The sequence below is a fragment of the Anomaloglossus baeobatrachus genome, chromosome 1, assembly GCF_048569485.1.
Source record: "Anomaloglossus baeobatrachus isolate aAnoBae1 chromosome 1, aAnoBae1.hap1, whole genome shotgun sequence".
Lineage (NCBI taxonomy): Eukaryota > Metazoa > Chordata > Amphibia > Anura > Aromobatidae > Anomaloglossus > Anomaloglossus baeobatrachus.
The window spans coordinates 46,460,351-46,484,643 of NC_134353.1; the positions used below are offsets into that span (position 1 = coordinate 46,460,351).

General features: G+C 42.0%; 1 protein-coding gene across 2 annotated transcripts in view; it reads left to right on the forward strand.

The window, feature by feature from the left end:
- CTNNA2 (catenin alpha 2) overlaps positions 1 to 24,293 on the forward strand; it is a 3,064,502-nt gene that overhangs the window by 2,893,503 nt on the left and 146,706 nt on the right. For both annotated transcript variants that reach the window (XM_075346593.1, XM_075346583.1), the window contains exon 18: positions 18,052 to 18,186. In XM_075346593.1, coding sequence (XP_075202708.1) covers positions 18,052 to 18,186 — 135 coding nt within the window. The remainder of the gene's footprint in view (positions 1 to 18,051; positions 18,187 to 24,293) is intronic.

The window sequence follows — 24,293 nt, forward strand, 5'->3', positions numbered from 1 at the left end:
GCACAGTCATAGATCACAGAGCACTGCAGTTGAGGGCCTAAACCCTAGCAACATTCCAAAGGAATGAACACACTGCCCAAGCACCACCCATAGGGAAAAGGTGCCTTATAAGCAGGGAGCAATCCTGCAATCAGAATCAGCTCAACAAGGAACAGGTGCACTGTTCCTTTAAATCTCAGCAGAGTGCATCGCACTCCACCTAAATGTGCTCCCAGAGGACCTGCTCAGAGAACGTAGGTTCTGGGAGGAGAAGGAGGCAGGGAATGCTCAGCACAGTGGACATGGTGAGTGACACGCCATGTAGCAGTGATGGAGCCAGCAGCATGGGCTGACCCAGAGGCAGGAATGGAGATGCGGGGAGAATGTTGATCTCCCTGCCCAGGGGAGACTGACCCCGTGACTGAGGGCATGACAGAAACAGACAGCAGAGGGACTGGAGAGTGCAGGCAGATACTTAATGCTAAAAACTGCAGGTAGTGCGATACTGGAAACTGCAGACAGGTAGGTAACTGTGGACCTGGAAGTCACAGACAGCCAGGATGTCATCCTGAAAAAAGTATACAGGTAGCGGACAAAAATCGGGAGTAACTGGAAACTCTTAATACGTTGGAAGCTACAAACTGTCATGGGACATCCTGAAATTCACAAGCGGACACATAGAAGATGTTCTAGAAGATTGGAGACAGATGGCCAACAGAACTCCAGAAAAACTAGAAAGTTTGTATACCACGGAAGTTAGACAGCAAGGAATATGTTCTGGAAACTGCATGAAGGTTGTTCGATACTGGAAACCACAGGCAGATAGGTAGCTGTGAAACATGAACGGTTGTACTGAAAGCCATTCACAGGTAACTCGGGGACTGGAAAACACAGGCATCTAGGAAACACCCTGGAGACAAGGCAGGAACTGTGCAAGGACAAACTAAAAGTCTTGGTAGAATCTCTTAATACCAAGACATATGTGTGCATCTTGGAACCCTTATATATGCCTAGGACTTTCACCATATTCGAGCACGCTGAGCTACTTGCAAAGACTGATGTGAAGCACAAGAAAGTCTAGTGGACCAGCATGAAAGGAGCAGAGCCCATACCTGAGACAGGTGTGAAAAAATTAACTGGTCTCTCCTACACATATGTTTGTAATGAATCTATCCATCACTCGGGCAGCATGGATCTCATGACAGTTTCACTTTAACCATGAATGATGATTGCCAATGTTTAGAGATGAGTGAACCCGTTGAAGTTCAGGTTCTGTTGGTTCAGCCAAACTATAGATAAAGTTCTGTTCTGGACCTGGAATTGACCCGTGAACCACAATGTAAGTCACTGATTGGGCAGTTTGGCTTTGTGCCCTCCTATAGTCAGCCATAAACAGAACACTTCCGGGCGAGGGGGAGGATAAGGTTTTTCATTTTTTTATACATAGTCTACATCCAATAATGCTGATTTTACCCCCAATACGAGCCATTCAAACACTGCAAGCAGCTGATCTGTGCACCGAGCGTATCAGAGCACACCGATGCTTAGTCAAGTGGTTAGCAAATGTAAAGCACCCCAACTCCGAAATTGGAAACTGTTTTTTTTTGTAAAGTCTCTGTACGGTGCAAACATCAAACTTTACTGTTCAGGTTTGATCATCTCTACCAATGAGACCTTTTAGCAGGCAGCAGATACTAAGGGGTACGTTGCACGTTGCGACTTCACTACTGCGATATCGTCGGGGTCAAATCGAAAGTGACGCACATCCGGCGCCGGTAATGGCGTCGCAATGTGTAAAGCCTAGATGCGCCGATAAACGATCGCAAAACCGTCAAAAATTGGTGATCTGTGTAGCGTCGGTCATTTTCAGAATGTCACACCAATAGGAGATACGTGTTTTTCCTCGTTCCTGCGGCAGCACACATTGCTGTGTGTGAAGCCGCAGGAACGAGGAACATCTCCTTATCTGCCTCCACCGGCTATGCGGAAGGGAGAAGGTGGGCGGGATGTTTACGTCCCGCTCATCTCCGCCCCTCCGCTTCTATTGGCCGCCTGCCGTTTGACGTCGCTGTGACGCCGCATGACCAGCCCCCTTAGGAAGGAGTCGGGTCACCGGCCAGAGCGACGTCTCAAAGCAGGTAAGTGCGTGTGAAGCTGCTGTAGCGATAATGTTCGCTATGGCAGCTATCACAAGATATCGCATGTGCGACGGGGGCAGGTACTATCACGCTCGGCATCGCTAGCCGATGCTAGCGATGTTGCAACGTGCAAAGTACCCCTAAGGCTGATCAATGATCTTGCAAGGCACATAGAAAAGATTTCTCACTTTCATCTGAAATGTTATAGAAAAGATAAGATTATACATAAGATCAACAAATGGATGGAGATTAGGAGAGGAAGTGCTGGGAGATGGGTGCATGGGAGATGCTTTTATACTGCAGTGATCTTAAGCAGGGGCTCAGGGCAGTTTCATGTCCAAAACGCGTCAGTTTTTACCTTGATGCCAAATTTTTAATGTACCTGGAACCTTTTAAACTATGCTAATAAATTGGTGAAGTTTTTTATGCAAATAGATGAATACCTTACTTTTCTTTCTCTCCATCTCAAGCCAAGCAGGAGTTTTTACTTTCCATGCTGAGGATCTTGACGGCCAATCTACAGGAGTTGATCAACTTTGTAATTTCTATCTTAAAGAAGGGAACTACCATTTTTTTAAGTCCAACAGAATATAGAACATATTTCCAAATTGTAGGGATTAGCGGATCTGTTCAGATTCTAATTCAGCAAATTTTGTTGATCGATAAGAAAATTAAATTTGCGGCAAAGCTTTTCGATAAATTGAATGTTATTTTATTATGCTTTGAGCATTATAAACAAAGATATAAAACAAATTAAAAAAGATTTTACTGAACGCAACTCTTGCCTCCTCCTGTCCTGCAGCCCAGTGTCCGATCCTCCACACCCCTTCATTTTCCTTGTTGACCAGTTGCTCGGATTTAGGTAAACCTCTTCATTCCAGAAGAAGACTTTCGTCATGACCAGGCTTTAGATGTCAAGATGCCCCATGCCATTAATCAAGTGTCACTCTTCATGTGTAGTACCATTAGTGGCCTAGTTGTCCCAGAAATCCTGACCTTGAGTGAAGAGTCTGAAAAGAATCTGCATGGCCGGGGATGGGGAAGAGAAGAGGCTCTGCAAACCAGACGATTGGATATGGGGATGGTGGGACTAATGAATGTTGAAGTATATATGTTTAACCTTTTACCTGGCCTTGCTGAACTCACGAGGAACAAAGTCCATCTTCTACAGAATACATTTTTTTGTAAAATTGTAAAATTTGAGGAAAATTAAATTCTAAATTCCAAATGCGTACAATTTTAGTTAACAGTCCTGAACACTGAACCTCAAAATATGTGGGGTACAGCATAACAATAAACAAAACTCAACATTTTAAGGACATTATTGGTTCCTTTCTTGAGGTGGCGCCTCAATGTGCCTGTTTGGTGTATTGTAAATATACGTTTAATATAAGCAGGGCATTTTGAATTGAGAGAACCTCATTAACATCACAATGGGTGAAAACTTTTTTTTTCTAATTTTATTTTTTGTGTTTTTAAATTATTACAGGAAAATTTCTCATTTTATGTTAAAGGGCATGTTACACGCTACGATATAGTAAACGATATGTCTTTGGGGTCACGTCGATTGTGACGCACATGCGGCATCGTTTGACATATCGTAGCGTGTGACCGCTACGAGCAACTGTGATCGTGGAAAAATACTCACCTTATCGTTGCTCATTGACACGTCGCTCATTTCCTAAAATCGAACGTTCTTCTGCTCGCCGGTTGTTCATTGTTCCTGAGGCAGCACACATCACTCCGTGTGACACCCTGGCAAAAATGAACTGCAGCTTATCTGCGTCCCACCGGCAATGCGGAAGGAAGGAGGTGGGCGGGATGTTACGTCCCGCTCATCTCCGCCCCTTCACTTCTATTGGCTGGCCGCTGTGTGACGTCACTGTGACAGCGAGGTCACTTGGAAGGTAAGTACCTGTGACGGGGGTTTATGACTTTGTGCGACACGGGCAAGAAATTGCCCGTGCCGCACAAACGATGGGGGCGGGTACGATCGCACAAGAACGACGCGTTTAAAGCAGCCTTTACGATCATTGCGTGTAGCGGATCAGACAATCTGTAATTTTGCAAAGAAGTGCAATTTTTTATATATAAGCAATATAACTGGACTCTGAATGAGAAATCTTATGCCCAACATGGCCCCACATGTTGTTTTCCTGCAGGAAGTAAGAGATATAGAAACGATGCTCGTCTGTGATTGTTTTGGGATTGAATAGTGATGTAGTCATTACCCGCAATCATTGGATTTGTTTTCTGGCGCTCAGAAAAGGATACAAAATAGGAAATGCATATAGAAGATTCTACATTGTATTAAGATTACATATACCCCAGACTTAGAAAATTTTCTTCATTCTCTAGAGATATAATTTGCAGAAAACAAACACATAATATGCTCTCTTCCAGGCCAGCGATATGTAAAGATACCCAAAGGCCACTGCAGCACAAACATTAGGAAATCCATGTTTTCATTTTATCGTCTTCACTTTTAATGCTGATGGCAACATGCGGAATGTGTAATGCTAAAACGTGGAGAAACTTACAAGAAAATAAAAAAAAAATATTTGAAGATATAGCAGATGTGTTTATCATTGGTACATCTTATAGGAATATCTGTGATACCATTTTTCTGAGTACTATAGATAACTCTTGAAGGAATTGTTCACCTTTAGGGCCATCTTTTTTCCTTAAGTGTCTGCAACAGGGTCTATAAATTATTTTTACAAATGATTTTTGTAACTTTTTTACACCATTTGCCTTGTATACCCTTTTTGTTCTGTTATCTACTGAATAAGTAACCTGAGATTTAGCGAGTCAGTTTTGATTTTCTTACGAAGAGTTCGCAAGTCTTAAAATTGTTTTTTAACTGAGATCCTCTCAGCTGATTTATGACCAGAGAACACACTAAAGTTCATTACACAGAGAAACAGAACTTGTAAAAGCCAAATGCCGCACATTTTTTAAGGAAAACAAACTGCAAACATTATTTTAAGTATGTCTCCAGCAAAGGAAAACACCATCAACTAATAGTCTACGAAACTTGCCAAGTCACTTGTCATGTCCATGAGGCCCCCTGATTAAGAAGAAATTTTACAGGCTCCATACATTGTCAGCTTATGTGGTGGACTCGTCTGAAAATGTTTAGCTATTTTGGGAGATTTCTTAGTTTAAGGAAGCAGAAAAAGCGGTCTAAAGGTTTGGGCCTAAAAAAACACATGGTCATGGCCAAAGTTTGCCAAATATTTTCATCCTCTTACAGTTAGGTCCAGAAATATTTGGACAGTGACACATGTTTTGTTATTTTAGCTGTTTACTAAAACATGTTCAGAAATACAATTATATATATAATATGGGCTGAAAGTGCACACTCCTAGCTGCAATATGAGAGTTTTCACATCCAAATCGGAGAAAGGGTTTAGGAATCATAGCTCTGTAATGCATAGCCTCCTCTTTTTCAAGGGACCAAAAGTAATTGGACAAGGAACTCTAAGGGCTGCAATTAACTCTGAAGGCATCTCCCTCGTTAACCTGTAATCAATGAAGTAGTTAAAAGGTCTGGGGTTGATTACAGGTGTGTGGTTTTGCATTTGGAAGCTGTTGCTGTGACCAGACAACATGCGGTCTAAGGAACTCTCAATTGACGTGAAGCAGAACATCCTGAGGCTGAAAAAAAGGAAAAAATCCATCAGAGAGATAGCAGACATGCTTGGAGTAGCAAAATCAGCAGTCGGGTACATTCTGAGAAAAAAGGAATTGACTGGTGAGCTTGGGAACTCAAAAAGGCCTGGGCGTCCACGGATGACAACAGTGGTGGATGATCGCCGCATACTTTCTTTGGTGAAGAAGAACCCATTCACAACATCAACTGAAGTCCAGAACACTCTCAGTGAAGTAGGTGTATCTGTCTCTAAGTCAACAGTAAAGAGAAGACTCCATGAAAGTAAATACAAAGGGTTCACATCTAGATGCAAACCATTCATGAATTCCAAAAATAGACAGGCCAGAGTTAAATTTGCTGAAAAACACCTCATGAAGCCAGCTCAGTTCTGGAAAAGTATTCTATGGACAGATGAGACAAAGATCAACCTGTACCAGAATGATGGGAAGAAAAAAGTTTGGAGAAGAAAGGGAACGGCACATAATCCAAGGCACACCACATCCTCTGTAAAACATGGTGGAGGCAACGTGATGGCATGGGCATGCATGGCTTTCAATGGCACTAGGTCACTTGTGTTTATTGATGACATAACAGCAGACAAGAGTAGCCGGATTAATTCTGAAGTGTACAGGGATATACTTTCAGCCCAGATTCAGCCAAATGCCGCAAAGTTGATAGGACGGCGCTTCATAGTACAGATGGACAATGACCCAAAGCATACAGCCAAAGCTACCCAGGAGTTCATGAGTGCAAAAAAGTGGAACATTCTGCAATGGCCAAGTCAATCACCAGATCTTAACCCAATTGAGCATGCATTTCACTTGCTCAAATCCAGACTTAAGACAGAAAGACCCACAAACAAGCAAGACCTGAAGGCTGCGGCTGTAAAGGCCTGGCAAAGCATTAAGAAGGAGGAAACCCAGCGTTTCGTGATGTCCATGGGTTCCAGACTTAAGGCAGTGATTGCCTCCAAAGGATTCGCAACAAAATCTTGAAAATAAAAATATTTTGTTTGGGTTTGGTTTATTTGTCCAATTACTTTTGACTTCCTAAAATGTGGAGTGTTTGTAAAGAAATGTGTACAATTCCAACAATTTCTATCAGATATTTTTGTTCAAACCTTCAAATTAAACGTTACAATCTGCACTTGAATTTTGTTGTAGAGATTTCATTTCAAATCCAATGTGGTGGCATTCAGAGCCCAACTCGCGAAAATTGTGTCACTGTCCAAATATTTCTGGACCTAACTGTATATTCCTTGAGTTAAAAGATGAGTAAGCTATTCCAACACTATTGAGAACTTTTATCTTTGATAAGTAGTCTCCATGATTCTTATAGAAAGCACAAAATACCTGCATAAACAGTAGTTACATTTCAGCATCTCAGAGATCCAAAGTCCACCAACAGGATGTCTTCTGTGGACTTTTAAGGATTATCACAATCCATTGTTATTAGTGTTGATGTGAATCTATTCACAGGACCTGGCCAATAGGCTACCCACACTCTGTGCTGGTGTCTGTGATTGGTTGCAAAATGCTACACATGCCCGCCACCCTATGTCTATGTCTGTGATTGGTTGCAGTAAGTTTGCAGTATAGTAGTGTAAAAAAGAAATAAATAATTAAAATAAAATGGCATGGGCGCCCGCTGTATTTTGACAGCCAGCAAGACTAAAAAAAAAAGCGACAGGCTGCAGCCCCCACCTGTGAGCTTTTCCATGGATTGATATCAAAATAGAGAGAAAAAAAAGATGTATGGTCCCTCCAAGATTTGATATCCAGCCACAGTAAAGCAGACAAGACGGGGCTGTTATTGTCAGGCTGGGGAGGCTCATGGTTATCGGCCCCCTCAGCATAAAAATACCAGTCCACAGCTCCCCAGAATTTCTCGCATCCATTAGATGTGACAATCTCGGAGCTTTGCTCGGCTTATCCTGATTTCCCTGGTGCGGTGGCAATTAGAGACATATAAGGGGTTAATGAAACTTGTGATTTTTCAAAAAAATGACAGCTGCCATGAAGCCCTAGATTAGTAATGGGAGGTGTCTATGAGATCCCCCATTACTAATCATGTAAGTGAAAAGAAATAAAAAATAAGCACTGAAAAAATCCTTTATTCAAAATAAAATACACACACCCTCTTTCACCCCTTTATTAACCCCCAAAACACTCTTTCACATCCAACTAATCCATACAAGTTCACATGATGATCCTGTCTCTGCTACATACTGAAGTCGCAGTGTGCGGGCACATTAGAAAGAGTGACTGTCCTCTGCATCTTCAGGCAGACACTGACTGAGCCGCAGCTATGAGCGGTGACATTACTGAGTTTACCAGCGGTTATAGCTGGAGGTTCCAACGGCCCCCCCACCTGTGATTACAGGTAATCTCATCTCAGGTGACCACATTGATCTCAGTGACCTCACCTCTGGTTAACTCATTTTTCCAAGAGATGCAGATTTGGTGCTGGAATTTATACACTAAATTCCGGCACCAAATCTGCATCTTCTGGCAATAAACCGCATCTATGGAGTATTGATGCAGTATTTTGACAGGAGATGCATACTTGGTGCAGGAATTTTGTGTATACATTTTAACACCAAATCTGCATCTCCTGGCAGGAAATCGCACAAAAAAACATGGATTTGACTCTGTTTTAGTGCGGTTTTCCACTAGGAAATACATATTTGCTGCAGAAACCACTGCCTCAGATCTCTGCGTCCATCTTCCTCTGCCTCCGGTTTATGGGACACAATAGCCAAGCATACACTAGCTAATGCAAATTAAAACTATAGAAACATACAGAGTCTAACATTGTTTCAACCAACTCTTAGGGGCACTTTGCACACTATGACATCGCAAGCCAATGCTTGCAATGCCGAGCGAGATAGTCCCCGCCCCCGTCGCAGCTGCGATCTCTTGTGATAGCTGCTGCAGTGAACATTATCGCTACGGCAGCTTCACATGCACTCACCTGCCCTGTGACTTCGCTCTGGTCAGCGACCCACCTCCTTATTAAGGGGGCGGTTTGTGCGGCATCACAGCGACGTCACACGGCAGGCGACCAATAGAAGCGGAGGAGTGGAGATGAGCGGGACGTAAACATCCCGCCCACCTCCGTCCTTCCGCATAGCCGGCGTGAGCCGCAGAATGCAGGTAGGAGATGTTCCTCGCTCCTGCGGCTTCACACACAGCGATGTGTGCTGCCGCTGGAACGAGGAACAACATCGTAACATCGGTCATTTCCAAATTATGGAAATGACCGACGCTACACCGATGATACGATTACGACGATTTTGCGCTCGTTAATCGTATCAAAAAGGTTTTACACACTCCGATATCGCCTGCGACGCCGGATGTGCGTCACTTTCAATTTGACCCCACCGACATCGAACCTGCGATGTCGTAGTGTGTAAAGTGCCCCTTATTCTTTCTGGGTTTATTAACAGTTGGAGTCTTTTCATTATTTCCATGCTTTCTATGACATATTAGTATATCATTTGTTCTTCCTGAAAATGCCTTTTTAGCTACTTTTTCTAAAGGTAAGTGATAAATCCTGATGATCACGCTTCCATCACATAAGACCACGCGTCAATCATCAATTCTATTTAACTCTATATATAATACCCTTATAAAGCAAAAGGAGATAGCATCCATGGCATTACTTATTATTAACCTAGAAACTGAATGTATAACTTGTTAATGAAGATAAATTAATTCCTATGATGAAATATTATTGCTTTACTATGATGATCCGTGCCTCTTTTTACAGCTTTGATAGTAGTAAATAACATGAGTAAAGCCTTCCATTAACCACATCCTATATTTTCAGGGACCTTAAATCATAGACTTTCATATTAGATATTCTTGAAAAGATGCAAAATAAATCATCATAAATTATAATGTATTAGGATTTGGCAGAAATGAGTAAACAAATTACTAATGAAGAAAAGCTTATTATCGGGGACTATGAGATGGAAGTGTAAAGCAAGTAATATGTGAAATGTGCTTTAATAAGAGCTATTTGAACCAATAGCAACTGCCAAGAAGATAATTTTTTGAAACAATGTTCTTCTTTTGCGGCTATCGGACCTCAATGAGGACTATTTGAGTTACAGAACATGTCTGTGATGCTCGACACTAGGGGGTGCTACTTGCGTGCAATGTTAATGGAGATGTAGTCAAAGAAGCCAGGATCAGGAACCAGAAGGACACAAGAGGACAGAGGGAGCAAGCAGAGACGAGATCAAGGTACAGGCCGAGGGTTAGAATTTGAGGAGAGTGTGTATAGGATAAAGGGGGCTGGAGAAGATGTGGTCAGAAGATGGTCTAAGTTTATAAGCCAGGAGGTAACGACAAAGTCAGTGGGGGGGGGCAGAGCAGAGTCAACTACAGTCCAAGGTCGAGAAGCCAAGATCAGATAACCGTGCACAAATGAGAGCCAAAAGCAGTTACTGCGGAACAAGGAAATACAACTGGCAACTGTTGTGAATACTGTCTGGTGGAGCTCCGCTCTTGGACTCCCTCTTGTGGTCATTGATGTTAGTGGGTTGGATTATGTTCCTCTGTTCTACTCACCTGGTTGGCAGCTCAAACCTTGATTTTGAATATAGGAGTGTGCTGGCTGTTTGTCTTTGCCAGTTGTCTGAAATTCCTGAGACTGTAGGAATCTGTCTCTTGTCCTCCTGGCTTCCCCGCTATCAAGCTAAGCTAAGTTCTTGCTTTTGCTTCATACTTTTTGTGTGTTATTTGCTTATTGCTTCTGTGAATTATCTCTGAAGGTTTTTTGTATTGAATCCTGTTTGATTTGTGCCTTCAGATAAGGAAGATTTATCTTCCTAGTCAGTCTATGCTATTAATCTTAGCAAGGGTTGGTCGGCAGGGTAATTGCTAGTTTTTTCCTACCAGAGTCTTGTATGGATTGTGAACATGCGAGTGTTAGATTACTCTTCTATTTTGCACATTCCGTGTAGGAAGTTTTGATAGAGTTTTTTATGCCGACCACAAGAGTTCCTTATCCTCTCTTTCGTATTTAGTATAGTGTGGCCTATCTTTGCTCCATCTTGCTCTTACTGTGTATGTCTTTTCATCTTTGCTCACAGTCTGTACATGTGGGAGGCTGCCTATTTTCTTTGGGGAAATCTGCTCTGAGGCAAGATAGTTTCTTTTCACTTTTTGCCTTGTAGGTTATGTAGTCCTCCGGCTGGGTTTGAGGCATCTAGGTTGTTAGGCATGCTGCTCAGCTACTTCTAGTGTGGTGTTAGGTGCAGGGCTTGTGGTCGGTACTTTATTACCTACGACTCTGGTGAATTGTGTTCATGGTAGTCATTAATCATCGAATCATAACAGGCGACGTTCCGAGTGAGCATGCTCCCTAATGAAGCAGAGCAATCACCCAAAACAAGGAGTATCTGGGAAAGCCCCTCCCAGTACCAGTGTAGGACCCAGTGCTGAGAAACAACCCGTCCACAGGAGCTTAAGACAAACACCAGAATATCTAAACCTGTAAAGCACTCTGCACGACGGAACAGGCAAGTATCAGCTCTGCAGGAGAGCATGGCATAACATAACAGAGCACAAGATGCTCTGCACATTGGAACCATGACAATGTTTTTTTACTTTACATTTCTTTCCATTGACCATTAACACTAGTGATGAGCAAGCGTGCTCTACAAAGCTCAATATTTGATCAAGCATCAGGGCGCTTGACATGCTTGGTACTCAATCAAGTATCTTGCTAGTGCTCGACATGCTCGACTCCCCATCCGGAGGGATGGATAGAGAGAGATATTCCATCTTCCATAAAAATGCTTAAGGTCCCCATTGACTTCCATTGTATCTTGTACTTGAGTCAATCCTATTCGAGAGTCCAACTGTCTCGATTCGAGCACCGAGTGTAACAAGTGTGTTCTGTCTGCATGTTACCTCTAGTTGATCTGGGATCAGGAGGTATCAATGGTTAATTGATCGTAGATTCTCTGTGGAGCTCACACAGAACTGGCATAGATTTACTTTCATTTGATGCTGAAGGGGTTAAGGACCTTTTTTCTTTCTGGCTGAGATTACTCATAGCCTTTATTATAAAAGTTTAAGGATGCTTCCCCATGCTGCATACAAACTCTTCATGTCTAAACTCCCCGGTGCCTGCTGTGAAAGCTGGTGACATGCAGCAAAATGGATACAAAACCAGAAAGAAATTATGGCATTGCCAATCCAGAAGTAAGTATAAAATCAGCTTTAATAGATATCCATATAATACCAAAGACCCAGAGGGTCAGGGTTTTTGGTTTTATATGGTTTTCTATTAAAGCTGATTGGCTACCTCTGGATTGGCAGTGCCACAACTTTTTCTATTTTTCTACTCATAGCCTTTATCACAGCTACATCATCTTATCATCACAGCCTCCTGTTATATTTACCCACTCCTGGCTTCACTCCATGCAGATGATATATCTTCTATACTGACCACTTTGAAGGAGCTGGTGTCTGGAGAAGCTGTGGTGTTTGTTTCAGTTGCAGCTGTGAATTTTCCTACTGAAGAAACTTAGGAGTGCTATTTGTTGGGTCTTTCCCCACCTATTTCTCTTACCTTTCTAGTGTTATATTATTGCAGTAGCGAGACTAGTGTCTTGCTTGTCTACACACTAATCAGAGTGAGGTCAGGGCAAGTGAGGGCCTAGGCATATGACGACGCACGGAGCTAAGGACCTGTCTAGGGATATTAGACAGTGCAGGCATCAGACTCAGATGAGTGTTATAACACCATCAATTACCAAAGAATTAGGCTAAAATATTATTTTATTATACAAAAAATGCATATACAGAATTTATTAAATATTATTAAAAACAATTACAAAAATACAAAAGCTGCAAATACCAGTCCTGTGGTAATTAAATGATATAGTAAATATAAACCATTGATATAGTATAAATCACATATTATAAAAATAGATATTTTCGTCATTAATATGTTCAATGGTTAAATTCTATGTAAACATATGCAGTCAGAGTTATATAATTAATTAAATAAATATGCCAATGCAATGAAGTATATTAAGGTAAATTATAAATTGCCTATATTCAAAGTGCATAGTGCATAGTGCAAAGTCAGAAGATATATATATATATATATATATATATATATATATATATATATATATATATATATATATATGAAAACAATAAGGACTGCATAACTTACAAACTAAATAATCCCACAAGGGTCTGGTCACCTCCGCATATATTTCAAATGTTTCAAAATAGTGTCCTCCTCAGGAGGTGTTACCTCCTGAGGAACACGCTATTTTTGAAACATATGTGGAGGTGACCAGACCCTTGTGGGATTATTTAGTTTGTAAGTTATGCAGTCCTTATTGTTTTCATTTGGCACTATGCACTTTTCTTGATGACATCTTATATATATATCTCTTCTGCCTTTGCACTATGCACTATGCACTGTGAATTTAGGCAATATATAATTTACCTTAATATACTTCATTGCATTGGCATTTTCATTAATTATATAACTCTGACTGCATATGTTTACATAGAATATAACCATTGAACATATTAATAACGAAAATATCTATTTTTATAATATGTGATTTATACTATATCAATGGTTTATATTTACTATATCATTTAATTACCACAGGACTGGTATTAGCAGCTTTTGTATTTTTGTAATTGTTTTTAATAATATTTAATAAATTCTGTATATGCATTTTTTGTATACTAAAATAATATTTTAGCCTAATGCTTTGGTAATTGATGGCGTTATATGTAACATAAGTTTTAAGGCTATTTTAAAAATATAAGAGGCTGTTGTTGCTCAGATGAGTGTTAGGAGGTGTCCCCGATTCCCTTTCCCTATCGCCAAGACCCGTATTTACATCTTCCCTGGTTTTTCCCTTGTGCTGTGCTGTTTGTTAGGTGTCCTCTTGCACCCTGCGTGACACGGAGCACTCGCGCATTTTAGAGCTTGCTCGTCACGAGGTAATACCAGGAAATGTTTCAATGTATGAGAGACAATCTTAAGTTATTTTAGTGGCTAATAATTTGTAAAATGTACCATCTTTTACTCTCGCGCTTCCTGGTCATATTGTCATAGATTTTACACTAAGCCTAATTTTTTGCCAACTTGATGTGGATATTGTCTTCTTCGTCTTCTTCTTCTCCTCCTCCTTCTCTTTCTTTCCTTCTCTTCCTCCTTTTTATTCTCTTTTTCTACTTTTTATTATTATTATTTATTATTATAGCGCCATTTATTCCATGGCGCTTTACAAGTGAAAGAGGGTATACAGTTAGGTCCAGAAATATTTGGGCAGTGACACAATTTTCGTGAGTTGGGCTCTGCATGCCACCACATTGGATTTGAAATGAAACCTCTACAACAGAATTCAAGTGCAGATTGTAATGTTTAATTTGAAGGTGTGATCAAAAATATCTGATAGAAATTGTAGGAATTGTACACATTTCTTTACAAACACTCCACATTTTAGGAGATCAAAAGTAATTGGACAAATAAACCAAACCCAAACAAAATATTTTTATTTTCAATATTTTGTTGCGAATCCTTTGGAGGCAATCACTGCCTTAAGTCTGGAACCCATGGACATCACCAAACGCTGGGTTTCCTCCTTCTTAATGCTTTGCCAGGCCTTTACAGCCGCAGCCTTCAGGTCTTGCTTGTTTGTGGGTCTTTCCGTCTTAAGTCTGGATTTGAGCAAGTGATATGCATGCTCAATTGGGTTAAGATCTGGTGATTGACTTGGCCATTGAAGAATGTTCCACTTTTTTGCACTCATGAACTCCTGGGTAGCTTTGGCTGTATGCTTGGGGTCATTGTCCATCTGTACTATGAAGCGCCGTCCGATCAACTTTGCGGCATTTGGCTGAATCTGGGCTGAAAGTATATCCTGGTACACTTCAGAATTCATCCGGCTACTCTTGTCTGCTGTTATGTCATCAATAAACACAAGTGACCCAGTGCCATTGAAAGCCATGCATGCCCATGCCATCACGTTGCCTCCACCATGTTTTACAGAGGATGTGGTGTGCCTTGGATCATGTGCCGTTCCCTTTCTTCTCCAAACCTTTTTCTCCCCATCATTCTGGTACAGGTTGATCTTGGTCTCATCTGTCCATAGAATACTTTTCCAGAACTGAGCTGGCTTCATGAGGTGTTTTTCAGCAAATGTAACTCTGGCCTGTCTATTTTTGGAATTGATGAATGGTTTGCATCTAGATGTGAACCCTTTGTATTTACTTTCATGGAGTCTTCTCTTTACAGTTGACTTAGAGACAGATACACCTACTTCACTGAGAGTGTTCTGGACTTCAGTTGATGTTGTGAACGGGTTCTTCTTCACCAAAGAAAGTATGCGGCGATCATCCACCACTGTTGTCATCCGTGGACGCCCAGGCCTTTTTAAGTTCCGAAGCTCACCAGTCAATTCCTTTTTTCTCAGAATGTACCCGACTGTTGATTTTGCTACTCCAAGCATGTCTGCTATCTCTCTGATGGATTTTTTTTTTTTTCAGCCTCAGGATGTTCTGCTTCACCTCAATTGAGAGTTCCTTAGACCGCATGTTGTCTGGTCACAGCAACAGCTTCCAAATGCAAAACCACACACCTGTAATCAACCCCAGACCTTTTAACTACTTCATTGATTACAGGTTAATGAGGGAGATGCCTTCAGAGTTAATTGCAGCTCTTAGAGTCCCTTGTCCAATTACTTTTGGTCCCTTGAAAAAGAGGAGGCTATGCATTACAGAGCTATGATTCCTAAACCCTTTCTCCGATTTGGATGTGAAAACTCTCATATTGCAGCTGGGAGTGTGCACTTTCAGCCCATATTATATAGAGAATTGTATTTCTGAACATGTTTTTGTAAACAGCTAAAATAACAACACTTGTGTCACTGTCCAAATATTTCTGGACCTAACTGTACGTACAACAATCATTAACAGTACAAAACAGACTGGTATAGGAGGAGAGAGGATTCTGCCCACGAGGGCTCACAGTCTACAGCGAATGGGTGTTGGAAAAATAGGTGAGGACAGAGCTGGTTGCGCAGTGGTCTACTGGACTGAGGGCTATTGTAGGTTGTAGGCTTGTTGGAAGAGGTGGGTCTTAAGGTTCCTCTTGAAGCTTTGCACAGTAGGGAAGAATCTGATATGCTGAGGTAGAGCGTTCCAGAGTATAGGGGAGACACGGAAGAAATCTTGTACGCGATTGTGGGAAGAGGAGATAAGAGAGGAGTAGAGAAGGAGATCTTGTGAGGATCTGAGGTTGCGTGCAGGTAGGTACCGGGAGACTAGGTCACAGATGTAAGGAGGAGACAGGTTGTGGATGGCTTTGTATGTCATGGTTAATGTTTTGAACTGGAGTCTTTGGGCGATGGGAAGCCAGTGAAGGGATTGGCAGAGTGGTGAGGCTGGGGAATAGCGGGGGGAGAGGTGGATTAAGCGGGCTCTTCACTTTTACCTTTTTCACTCGCAGGGGCCTGGACCAGATGGCCCTTGAGGTCCCTTCCAACTCTACCATTCTATGATTCTATGAGAACTGCCAAATTAATTGTTGCAGGGACTCTGTTTTATCTGGAACTACTGAGGCACATCATTTTGCATAAGGGAAGTAGACACAAAATAGATGACTTTTCATCTAGACTGTATGCAAACTCAATTCCATCACAGAATATGTTGTGTAATATAGGCATGAAAACTGTATTGGTCTTTTTGCACTTATAATGGAAACTATATGTCATGCATTTTCCGGGTTTGCACATGCGGATTACTTATACAGCATGAGACTCTGTTTATATTGTAGAGTATGACAGGCAACCTGGTCTCAATTAAGTGCTCAGTTTTGCTGGGCGTCATCTGAGTTGTTGCACTGCTTGCAGCCGTGCAGGAGTTAATCCTTTTTTTAGAGCAGTTTGCAACATTTCTGAGAGCGGAGTTGCTGATTACCATCCACATCTGGTCTTTTCCTATCTAAGGCTGGGAAATGTAGTAGGAAATTGCCGAAGATAGTTTCAGCTTAGCTCCAGCGATACCGGTTTCAATGGTTATTCTATTCATGGTGAACTACAGCCGCTAATCTGCGTGGTGTGAACAACCCCCTATTGTGAATTTATTCCCTACTCTTTTCTTTACTCTCCTGTACACATATTTTATTTCCTTTGTGTTTGAGTGCTGTGTGTACGAGGTTTTGCTCTCACTTGTCCATGTCTTTTCTGTGGGGTTTTGTTACTGGTTTCCAGTCTGCTTCCAGGGTGACGAGAGTAAAATCAGGGCTTGGAAAGGATCATTAGGGTCATGCTGTGGGCTCAGACCTGACTACAATCAAGCTTACATCCGAGATATGGGACAGCGCAGGGTCTCGAATCTAAGGGCAGCTTGGGAGCCCCTGTTCCATCAGTATACACCCCGTGGCACTATACTTCCAATAACAGAATACTAGTAACTTTTTGTATTAGCAATTCCTCAATATAAAACAGCTTATTAGTGTCCTTGTTTTTCCTCTTGGCTCACATTATGTAGAGATCAATGACCAGCTTGGGTTCGCTTCACATCAGCGGTATTTTGCTGGAAGGCCAGATCAGGCACAAATGTGTTTCAGCTCCATTCATTTGTTATGGAATCGCGGCAAGATGCGGTCATATACGCCTGTGACTGCATCTTGCCGCGATTACATTGTAAATGAATGGAGCTGAAAAACATTTGTGCCGGATCTGGCTTTCCAGCAAAATACCGCTGATGTGAAGCGAACCCAAGCTGGTCACTGATCTCTTCATAATGTGAGTCAAGAGGAAAAACAAGGACCGCTGATGTGAAGCGAGCCTTAGAAAACTAAAACTAACTTGGCGGTACTCTGTCGGGAGATGTTTATTCTACATGTGTCTTTATCTGGCCACCCAGTGGTTGTTATCAGAATTACAGGTGTTCATTATATGTTGTGATAACACATTGATTTTGTACATAACAAATTGTAGTTTTTACATTAACAGACACGTGTGTCCATCCACTAATTTCTCTCGAAATGATCCTCTGCCATAACTAAACGAAAACCAGAGCCCTAAAAAAATGAACTGGGTTGAATTTCTCGTATCTGTCATTTTAGAACGAGTCTGCCGTAGTGGAGGAAGAGTATGTTTAATATGCCGTTTGCACATGATTTTATCTGATTGCTATCTTCTAATGATATGCAGTTAACACTAGAATCTGAGTTACATTTAATCAAGTCTACTGATGTTCCTGTTTTATTTCCCTGCAGTGTCCTGATTCCGCATGCAAACAAGATCTGCTGGCCTACCTTCAGCGGATCGCACTCTACTGCCACCAGCTTAATATCTGCAGCAAGGTGAAAGCCGAAGTGCAAAATCTGGGAGGGGAACTCATCGTTTCAGGGGTGAGTTACTGACAAGATCAACTTTTCCACTGTATTCTAAGAGTAATTTGTAACCTGTTTTATGGAGCATGCATCAAATCATCTGCGCATTACACATATTTCAAGAAATAGTGACTACTTCATTGCATACTTCTAGAATGTACTATACAATTTTTCAGTATTGTTCAATGAACTATAGATGATTCATAACAGCGCACCGTGTGGTTAGTCAAGGTATTGCAAGTTAGAGATAAATTAATATTTTAATGCAGTATTAACAAACTTACAAACTTATTAAAAAATTCATTTTTTTTTGGCAAGGAATCCATAGAATCTCTAAAAGTCCACATGTGTATAATCACTCGAACCAATCCAAATATTTTGCATACTGTTAAGCTGGATTGCATTACCAGACAAAACACATGGTAATTCTTAAAAAACACTTTTGTTTTGTAAAACTCTATATTTTAACACCACAGCATTAATAAGTTCAAAATTCTGATTTGATTTCTTATAATATCCTTATAACTGTGGGGGATCAATTTTGTCTGATAAAGTACCCCTATTTTCTGCATAGACACATGTTAATAATACAAATTTTGGCTTTACACACAATCAGGGTGCCCAGTAATTTCAGAGTCATCTTCTCCAGGTGCTGTCAATGTCAGCAGGCAACTGGAAATGCTCAGTTCCGGAGCCGCCCCGTCAACTGATTTTGGCCATGGCCAGTTACTGCACATCCACCTCCTATTGATTTGATACCTGGCCACTGCCAATATCAAAAAACGGGGCAGCTCCGGAACTAAGTATTTCTTGCTGCCTTCTGCCATGTGATACACCCTGGTGTTGGACCCCAACCGATCAGACATTGATAACCTATCCTAAGGATAGGGCATGAATGTAAAAGTAGTGGACAACCTCTTTAAATATGCACACAGCCTATCAAGAGATAGTCAAGATAGGCATTCCAGTGCCTCAAATTGAAAGTAGCAATCCTAAAAGTCAAAATTGACCCACTAAAAAGCCTTACGACATGACCAAGGGTAAAATCCAAACAGGAAACTCTGATTTCAGATATTTGTTTCGGGATACTTGCTTCTCACCAGAGCAAAGCAGAACTCGTTGGTTGCGTGCTAGGCTACTAACAGGGGCTATAAAAGGTAAAGTTCTTCCTTGTTTAGAGCAACAAGCCAGCGAAGCGAAAATTATAGACCATGCTATGCTCCCCTGGGACTTTAAGAGGTTGTCTATTTCTTTTACATTGATGGCCTATCCTTAGGGGTCCGACACCAGACACCCCTGCCGATAAGCTTCTCTAGATGCTGGTGACAAGCAGCAAGGGACCGAAAATGCTCAGTTTTAAAGCTGCTCTGTCAAGTCATAGTGGCAGCGGCGAGGCACTGCACATCTGCCTCTTATTGATTTCAATGGGAAACGGATTTGCAGTACCAGGCCGCTGCTAATATCAGAAGACGGGGCAGCTCTGGCACTGCATATTTGCCTTCTGCCAATGCCGGCAACGAGAACAGCTGATCGTCGGAGGAGCCTGGTGTTGGACCCCAGCCAATCAGAGATTGATGACCTTTCCTAAGGCTAGACTATCAATATAAAAGTAAAGGTAAAACTCTTTAAATATGCATGTAGCCTCTTCAGAGAGGAAGAATATGCAAACTCTAGAGCCAACTCTTGGAAAAACCCATCCTAAAAATCAATATCAACAATTTAAACAACATATAGTTGAAGGTAAGACCCAGGAACATGAGTGAGGAGACTAGTAAATGGGTTGGGTCCCCAATGACGTCTTTCTGTCCCACTCATGTAGGGATAGACATGTCTGTTGGACAATGGGGAATTGTTCTCTTGACCATGTTTTCTCTGAAAGGTTCAATGCACTGACTGAACCTAAGCTGGAATAGGTACTCTGTTGCATATTTTTAATAAAGGACTCAGAAAGAAATCTTACTTTTTAACTTGGGGCAAAAATGGAGCCTACTATAAGGATATATTAATAAAAATAATCAGTACAGAATTTTGGAATCAACAATACAAAATATTGAATTCAGAGGGGTGCACTCACTTTAAAGTGCAACAGACATAAAGTTATTCACTGTTCTTGGAGCCATAAATGAGATGGTTTTATATTAGTAACATAATTAAGGCTAAATATAAAGTAGTATCTCTGCAATCACAATCTTCATCTCAATCTGATGTTTGGCATTAAAAGATGTTAGTGCAGCTAGGCGATAGAGTGGTCTAACAAAAAGTATCATGACTGGAGAGTATCGTACATGAGCCTGGAATATCCAGAAATAAGCAAAGCTCAGTCCAGATTATTGGCCCAAATTTTCAGCCACCAAAAGAGCAAAATGAATGATGGAGACAAAAAAGGATCAATGATCTGTCCATCATACGAGTGCTAATTGGATTAGAACCTGTGCTACATGGGTATAAATATATTGCCAAGGAAGCACTAGCATCTTTCCATGCCAGATAAGCTGGAGATCGGAGATTGGAGGGACACCTAAAGAAAGATCCCAACCAAGACACAAATGAAGGCTCTAAAAGTCACAGGTAATAGATACACAAAGTCGCCAATTTTCTGGTGCAGCTTATTTGTACAGTATTTTGAGACTTTTTTTTACGCTATTCTTATCACAAAAGTAGACAGAGGGGAAATGGAAACCCATAAGCCGGCAAATTGACTATTTGTGCCAAAAATGTTAAATTTTAGCCAAAATTTATACTAGCTATGATATGATTATTGGATGCGTAAGCACCAAATGAAATCAGAGACATGCACTGATTAATAAATTCGGCTTTTTATTGAGACTACCTTAAAAAATGCAGTTCTTAAATTCCTTCAAAAATGTAAAAGTTTCAATCTCAAACCTGAACTTTCATTTTTTTGTTTACATTTTATCATTGGAATAATTTAGCCACAAATTCCCATCCCATGTTCCATGTTTTAAAGATTTATTAAAAAAAGATTCTATCAGAACAAAATGACTATTCAGACCAAGCACAAGCGCAAGGCAGTAGTGCCCATTTCTCCAACCGCCTACTTGTTTTCCATCAATCACAGCCCCTTTTTTTACTTGATTAATAGGGATGATCAAATATCACAAATCTTCGGCAATATTCGGCTTCGCGAATATCCGGCGAATAGGTCGCCGCTATGTGAATATTTGATGCGCCATGTAAGTCTATGGGAAGCCCGAATAGTTGGTATTCGGCAACTATTCAGGTTTCCCATAGACTTACATTGCGCATCGAATATTCGCAAATAGTTGAATAGCAGAGACCTATTCGGCGAATATGGGTGTTGCTGAATATTTGAGGTATTCGATCATCCCTATTGATTAACACCACTGGCTTTTTACAATGCAAAACAGGGTGGAGAGAGATGGAAAGTGGTTGGGTAAGAGGCAATGACTTGCCAACTGGTCACCAAGTGCCTTTGCTGGAATTGCGCCGTCATTTTGTGCTGACAGGCTTCCAGGAAGAAACACGACTCTTATACACTCATCCTTGTGATTATCGGTGTATAAAGCCGTATTCTTTCATTTTATTTACATCTTCCATATATGAAAAATGCTTTATACAAGTAATATTTCATAATAAATCCATGAGGATATTTTTTTTATTTCTTTAGAATTTTGTAAATTAATATTAACAAAAAACAATTTTGGCAAATATGGTAATAAAGGTGATTACTGAGAATGCTGTTACATATTAGAGTAAAAATGTAACTAATGGCCATTATTCCACTGACACTTAGGCTAACTATAGTATCTTGCGGTCCCACCATATCACTTCCTCTAGTAAAGTCACACGCATTGACAATTCTTTTGAAATTTCTGTATTTACTTTTTTTTCATTTATTATTGTGATGTTCAAAATGCTAAATTCATTTGGGCCAAGCTTTCCTATCTCCAAATTGTTTTCTCCTAATCTTCTTTATTAGTAAATGCTAGGGCATGGTGTACTCAAAATAAAATATTAAAGGGAACCAGTTTGGTACCCTATGCCCGCCAACCCAGCAGAATCCATACTTGTACGGCCACATTCCATCCCTAACCAGCCCTGCATAATGCTATTCACTAATATGAATGTTTTATAAAAATACTTATCAACTTGGCTATCCCTTTACAAATTAGGGCCTTGACTAGTCGCAGGATCATTAGTTCCCCTGACTCTTCAGGCCTCTTTTCCATGTTCTCATGCCCCTAACATGATAACATGATTTCCGGCGTCACCACGAGTTAATGGAAATCTCGCACATGCGCGTGGCTCATTTTGGCCATCTCAGTGTGCCTTAGAAGCAAGGTAGATGCTTCCCAGCTTTATTAGGCGCATTGAGCATGATCATAAATTCAGGAGATGGCTCACGTACATGTCTTCTGAACTTCTGTTCATACACAGTGTGTCTAATGAAGTCGGTAAGCAGCCACCCTGCTTTTGAGGCTCACTAATACAGCCAAAATGAGCCACGTGCATGCGCAAGATCTTCAGGATTAGGAGGATGCAGAATCATGGACATCATGTTATGTCGCCCACAGGGGTGTGATAACATGAAAAGAGGTCCAACTAGTGAGGGGAAACAATACCACTGAGACTAGTCATGGGCCTTATTAGCATAGAGACAGCAAGGTTTATAAGTAATTTTTTTACACACTCATATTAATGAGCCACGCGCATGCACGAGATCTTCAGGACCTGTAGATGATGCAGGCTCATGGAAATCATGTTATGTCTCCCACAGGGGTGTGATAACACAGAAAGAGATCCAACTAGTCTAGGAAAACAGTACAATAGTCAAAAACAATACAAGGCACAGGCAGGTACAGGAGGACGGAGGTCCCTGCCCGCGAGGGCTCACAGTCTACAAGGAATGGGTGAGGATAGAGTAGGAGAGTTATATCAAACTGAGGATTACGGCAGGTTGTAGTCTTGTCGGAAGAGGTGGGTCTTCAGGTTCCTCTTGAAACTTTTCACGGTAGGAAAGAGTCTGATATGTTGTAGTTACGGGCCTTATTAGTGTGGCGCCCTGGACAAGCCAGGGACCACAGGTAACAACACCACCACACCCCACACTCCCAGCAGGCACATCAAGGTCAGACACAAAACCCTTGTTGCCTCCCCAGGGGCTGCTGTCCACACCAGGGGGTGGAGCCAGGCGGTTGGTCTCCACCCACCAAGGAGTTCACAGTCCTGGAGGAGGGAAAACTGGCAGATTAGTTTTGGAGGTGAAAGTGTGAGGAGCAGAGTAGGAGTGGAGCAACTGACTGACAGAGTCCGGGTGTGTGGCCCGGACAGAACAGCAAGGTTGGCAGACGGTGGTGACCGTCTGCAGGAGTGGCCGATTGGAGTCTACCGTAAGGACCGTGGACGGGCGGTGGCCCGGCGGTACCGGACCGGTATACAAAGAGAAGCCAGCACCAGTGGTAGGGGCTTTTCGGACCCTGGCAAGGCTAGGAGTCGCCGTGAAGTTGCCAAAACCGTTAGTGAAGGGGACCTCCTGGGTTTCCAAACAGTCAAGTCCCAACAGAAGGCAACTGTCCAACCGTGCAGGGGAGACACCGCCACCGCCAAGGGCAACCGTCTCCCAGGGCCAGCGCCTGTGGGCAAAAGGGGCTCCTCCGGCCCATATCCAAGTCGGGGAGCGGGTTACCGGTGGGAACCCATCGCTACCAACACTGAACTTAGGTGCAGGGAGAGACAGTCATCACTAACCTGCAGGGAGGAACGACCGCAGCCGTCTGGGGGACCCGTCCATCTAGCCGAGTGTTTTACCAAGAACTGTGTCTTGATTACTGGCTGAGTGAGTACCCCCGTGCTGTGCGGCACAGCGCTGCCCCTGCGACCCTGCACCTCGCCAGGCCCCGCAACCCGCCTGCCATCCATCCCCACCCCATCACCAGGCCCCGGGACAACCAACCCCCTATCCACGGAGGGGAGGAATAACAACCAAGCTGCTCCCTGTCACCGCTCCCGGGATCCCCGTCCAGAGCAGCGGTGGTGTCACCAAAATCACCACAACCGTGGGTGGCGTCACGGACAATATCCATAATCAAAACCCCCACAACCAATCACCCCCCTTTTCACTCACGGGCGAGGAGCGCCGCTCG